Source organism: Lolium rigidum, chromosome 2, assembly GCF_022539505.1.
Source record: "Lolium rigidum isolate FL_2022 chromosome 2, APGP_CSIRO_Lrig_0.1, whole genome shotgun sequence".
In the NCBI taxonomy this organism is placed as follows: domain Eukaryota; kingdom Viridiplantae; phylum Streptophyta; class Magnoliopsida; order Poales; family Poaceae; genus Lolium; species Lolium rigidum.
The window spans coordinates 252,314,952-252,320,951 of NC_061509.1; the positions used below are offsets into that span (position 1 = coordinate 252,314,952).

Sequence of the window (6,000 nt, forward strand, 5' to 3'; positions counted from 1 at the left end):
TACCGATGAAGTTGACGATGTTGTCGAAGACGTTGATGGTGCCATCGAGATCAACTCCTTGTCGCCTCTCATTCCCACAGACGACGCCAATTGATAAGGTATTAACTTCTCAATGCCTACAAATTGTAGACTTGAGTTTCACAGAAGTTGAGGGCAAGTAGATCTCGAAGGTTTCAGCCGAAAATGTACTCGACAGCTAAAAACTAGAGTTGAGTTGACAACGAGATTGATCCTTTCTTTCTCCCTCGACTCGCCCTTATATAGGAGGTGGAGCCGAGGGTTTCGTGATGTACACGTTACAAACAGCGGGAGACTTTTTGAGTTCGTCCCGTACAATTACAAGTCTATTCCTAATACATCTATAACTTCCATAGTCGACGCTTTATGTTCCGGGCTTCGTAATCTTCGGATCATGGGCCTTTAGTAAACCCCAGGTACCATCTTCGGCAGACCCATTGGAGATGCCTATGTCACTCGGGCTGTAAGTAATGTGATGATATAGTAATGTGTATGTATAATTGATGTTTATATTATACCTGTATAATTGCTGTTTGTATTATACCTGTATAATTGCTATATAAAACATGTATTTGTACAACGTGTAGTAAAAAAATCGTATATACATGTAACAAATTCTGTGGCGCACCTACAAGACATTCTTTGGCGCACCTATTTTTGTGGCGTATCACAAACGCATGCACCACTAAATATGTTCTGTGGCGCATGGGCTGGTGCGCCACAAAATTAACATTTGAGTGGCATGAATTCTGTGGTGCACTGCCCATGCACTACAGAATACTAGGTTTGGTGGGCCACTGAAGAGCCTTTCCCTACTAGTGCGTGCCTGTAATGTTGGCCTCTACAAACTGCTGAACATTGATTTTGGACCTAGCTAGTCTACCTCCAGGTTTAAGTAGGCGTCTTACCATTCTAACGTTAGGATTAGGTACTAAGTACTATGTTCCATGTCTATATATCTGTGTAGTATGCTTATGATCGTTTTTGTGGCCATTGTGTGACGTTAAGGCTACCATATTTGAATGTGACGAGGAGAAGCAAAAGTTGTATGTCTAAAATAGCAACCAAACACATGTGCTTTGGTTGATTACAGATGTCACATTTTTTCCAACCATCCAAACAAACTAGCACTTGGGTACTGACTGACGCAACTGAAACCACCAAACGGGCCATTCTGGGCCCGTGGCCCATCTAAAACACACATGTGGGTTCTTCCCCCTGACGCAGTGATGCTGAATTTCGGCCCAGACTACCAAACGGGTCCTAGGCTATACACCGGCTTCTGGTCAAAATCTCGGACGCGCATCGGCCTCTCGGCACGCAAATAATAATACGCGCAGACCTACCCTGGTATAGTAGCGTCTATGGGATTTGCACGTTGCGGCTTTACATAATCGGGAAATCAATTTCTACTCTAACCTCACTGTAGCTAGTCCCGTAGTGAGGCGTCTGGACCGCGATATGCATATCCAACCTTCCGCGCCGAGCGGCGCTCTATCTCCGACCGGGCCCAGTCTCCAGACAAACATTTTCGAAATGCGTGCCACCGAGTCAGGACAAAGGAGAGAGAACAATCTCATTTCTCCGTCTCTCTTACATCCTCGCTGAAATCGCGCTCAGGCGATTTCCCTGTTTCGATTCAGTCAGAAATTAGATCGTCGTTGTTCACCAGAGTTGCATCTCGCAAGGGGTGGAAGGCGAGCGGTGGTTGGCGTTGGTGGAGCGGGGGGAGGGAGCGGCGAGAGCGGGGCGGCTTGGCAGAGATGTTTCCATCATGCTTCATCCTCGCTGCCAACTCAGGCGGGGGCCATCTAATACATCCTCTTCGTCTACATCGCCAGGTGCTGAACCTTTTTCTAGCCCCAGATTTGGTCCGACATCTACCATATGAAGGCTCTCTAGAAGGTAATCCCCTTCTAGATAGCTTCCAGATGGTAGAATTTGTAGTGCATGTAGTTGGTTTTTACCCATGGTATGTAGCTAGTAGCCCAGTCAGATGCGAAGGCTTTGCATGATAGTGTTCATTTTTTTTTGAAAAACACAGTACAAATGCAGACGCTCACATACACGCGCATACACTCACCCCCATGAACGCACACACGCACACCCTACCCCTATGAGCACCTTCGAAAGGCTGAGCCGGCGGGGATCTTGAAATTGACGAGGTCACCACTGACGCCTCGCTATCGACGGGAGCGTCGCCTCCCACTGAATGAATATTACGCCTTAATGAGACACACAGATGTCAAACCTGAGATTTGAACTCTGGTGGGTTGGGGGTACAACCACCCTCCTAACCACCCAACCTTAGGTTGGTTCTCATGATAGTGTTCATTTTGTATGCCTATGTACTTGTTCTACAGCCAGAACTGCTCTGTCTGCAGGTTATTTGGAAGGTACATCCCATGGCCTGATTGTTTTTGTAGTGGATGTAGTGGATTTTTCATAAAATGTAGCTAGGCAGCCCAGATAGGTGTGAAGGTGGGGGTGGGGGATGTGCCTCTGTGCTTTTTCTAGAGCCACATCTGCTTTGTCTGCAAGTTATCTGGAAGGTACATCGCATGTCATGGTTGTTTGTGCAATGGATATAGTGGATTTTCCATAAAATGTAGCCAGGTAGTCCAGATAGGTGTGAAGGTTTTGCATACTAGTGTTCAATGTATGTGGGATGTAGCACATTTTTTACCCACACAACGTTTTTCTCGGATGCGTGAACCACACAGGGTGGGATGGATGTAGCAAGTGTAGTTTTGAGTAGGCAAAATGATGACATGCCACTAGTCAAAAAGACCACATGGCTCTATCCAATGTCATGCATCTACCACATTGTTGGCACATTTGTAGTTCTGTTTTTTTTGGATGATGTCATAGTTTTGGGAGTCATGGCAGTTACATATAAGGTAGAAGGTTTTGTGAATGTGCCAACAATGAGGACAACCTAGGTCTGGTCAGTTGCAAGAAGTTATGCATGGTAATGTCCAAAGTTATGTTTTATGAAATGCAGTGATTTTTTCCTTTGTGTTTGTGGATAGTGCATCTGTTGAGAGCATTTATTTTTTCTGTCAAATGTAGGCTAACTTTGCACATGTAGTGAATTTAGAAGGGTTTTCTCCTTTTTTTTGTCTCGTTGAGAGCATTTGTTTATCATGTGACAATAGTGATAATTTGTTTGTTCAAGGTAGCATATTTGATATTCAAATATCATGTCAAAGTATTTAATGCTACGCTCTGTTATTTTTTAATACAAGATTGCTTGAAGTTTTTCCTTTCTTTTGGAGTATAAGAGAGATGTGTTGCATCATCTTTATGTTAGGACGTGATGCCCATACAAATGCTTATCAAACACACATTGAAGTTTCACCTATATTATCTCATTGATGAATTGTTAGATTCCACTACAACTTAAAAAGAGAGTAGACAAGTGAAGTGAACCCATGAACCTAACCCAATTTTAATCATAAGAAACACCTTTCCATTACATTTATCATATTTTCTACTTGCAGCACTATTTTAATCCGAAAATACAAAAATACTTTCTTTACTTAAACACGCACGGAATCCAAAAACAACTACCTCTTTACCGCTTTTATCTAGTTTACATAGTTTATTTACTTTACTTTACTTTTATTACTTCTTTCTCTTTCATCTATAATCACGAATACAAAACCTTGTGTGCTTGACAATCACACGGTGGAGTTGGGGATACAAGATTTTTTTTTTTGCTTTGCATGGTTGCTAGAAGAAGAGGAAAATGAGATACCTCTAAGCCAATTCTCCGAGAGTTTGATATAAATCCTCGAGTCACCCTTGTGGGGGAAAAAGCTTCTCTAACTATGATACTATGCTCTTGGAGTCCTAAGGTGACGACATCTGCGAGCGTCGTCATCAGCAACTTCGAGCATGCCATCCAAATCTCACGCGAGCGGACGTACACGGAGGAGACATGTCGCCTCTTCATGGCGGCCAAGCTACAAAGGCTTCTTGATCTCAACGCTCAGCTCCAGGCCGAGGCGGCCGCCCGCGAGCAAGCATGGCTCGCCCAGAATGAGGGATCCCGCCTGGGGTGCGCAACGTCGCCGAGAAACTCCGGTGATGCATGCAGCGATGCTGCACCGCCATATGCACGAAGCAAGGGTGGAGATGCGAGCGCGGGAGGTGGCGGTGAAGGGGAAGAACAGTGATGAAGCAGACCTGTCGCGCGCCCCAACCGAAAACCAGTATACTAGGGTTTATGTAATTTAGGTTAGATTTCATTAAAGTTTTATAAATAAACCTAAATTTGAAGGAAATTTTGAAGTTCATTTACTTTCATTTGTTAATTTTTTTTGGGATTCTTATCATGGCCATTGGTGTATGCACCCTCTCTCCAAATTGGGGAGCAGGTGTCTGCACCTAAAATAAAGCACCGCATTTCAGACACGACTTATGTCTGTTTGCATCGGACCGTGCACACAAAATTAGTCCCTTTTTCAACTTGTTTGTATGCATCCCCTGCCCTAGCGGCAGTGCTATTTTTTGCCTGCAAACATTAGAGCCGTATGGACCATGCATTAATTTAGGGAGGAGATAGGAGTAGAATCTTTTTATGTGGGTAGCACATGGGACATACATTAATTTATGGAGGAGAGAGAGGTTAAGCAGGCCACAAGAACCGACAGACCACAATGTCCGTATAAACGCAAAAAACGAACGTACCGAGTGCTCAAAGCTCCCACAAATTGTGGGGTTTGAGGAAGGGTATTTCTAAGCAGTAATTTCTGTGACGGAAAGCTCACCTAAATTTGATCAAGAAATGCGTTCGTGTGGAACAGACCAGCCACTGTGCATCCGGTCGATGGGTTGAGGACATACCTTTTTTCCACGCAGACCAAAATAAATATAAAATGTTCGTTTACGTTGTGCTGGTGGAGATGTTCTTAGGAGTGACGAAGAGGGGTCAGACCAATGCTGCCTGTCTCCCTCTTGCTCTATCCCTCTCCCCGACCTGGTGCTGATTGCTGAATCCACAACGAAGGACACGACATGAATCGACCAGCAGAAAGAAACGCGGCATCGGAAATTCCCCAAGGACCCCATCCTCCATGATTAACTGGAGCATAATATGATGCTGTCCTGCTGCAACTCGATGGACATGAGGTAGCGAAGGGGGAAATTAATCTGTATAATTAATAGCTCTGTACGTAGCGTCAGCCTATATCTAACTTGACGCCTGCCTGCCGAGCCTGATCTCGTTTCATGGCCTGTTTGACAGTCATTCCGAGCTCGACCTTGTTTTGTTTGGTCTTGAACTTTGCAAAAGAGAAGGGAATTAATCAATTCAAATCTGCCTGTCGTTAAGCCTGGCTATGACGACTGTGAATCCAAGTGTTTATATATACATCGGTATGTCTGTCAATCAATCAGTATACATGTATGTGCAAAAATCGGAAGGAAAAGAAGGCCAAAACCATCGTCCCAGACTAATCGCGTACCCTCTCCTCTCTCTCCATGGTACACGCATGTATCCGACTATCCGTATCGGCGGATGAGCGTACGTAGTCCAGCGCACGCCCTCCGGTGCTCATCGTCGTCGTGCTCACAGCCGATCATCGATCACGACGTGACCTTAGCGCGGGTGCACGGGGCCATGTGCACGCGGTGCGACGACGAGGACGAGTGCGTGTCCCGCTCGACGAGCGCGCGCAGGCGGAGGAACTCGTCGACGGAGCAAGGGAGGCGCAGCGGACCGGACGAGTGGTAGCCGTATGTGTCCCGCGCCGCCTCCAGCAGCCGGCGGAAGAGCGGGTGGTAGAGGTAGGCGATGGGGATGACGAACCGCCGCTGGTCCTCGTCGACCATCACCGCCAGCCACCCCTTCTTCACCTTCCCCTTCTTCTCCTCGCCCTGCATCACCGGCGGTCCAGCTGCAGCCGAGCTCTCGCCGTGCTTGCTGCTTGATGCTGCTCTCGCCCCGGTGCCGCAGAGTTGGGCTAGCTAGAGCCA

General features: G+C 46.2%; 1 protein-coding gene across 1 annotated transcript; it reads right to left on the reverse strand.

The window, feature by feature from the left end:
- Positions 1-5,326: 5,326 nt before the first annotated feature.
- On the reverse strand, positions 5,327-6,000 carry LOC124688550 (auxin-responsive protein SAUR32-like). The gene has a single exon (XM_047222214.1). It carries the CDS (start codon positions 5,905-5,907, stop codon positions 5,611-5,613), a length of 297 nt encoding a protein of 98 aa, XP_047078170.1. The 5' UTR covers positions 5,908-6,000; the 3' UTR covers positions 5,327-5,610.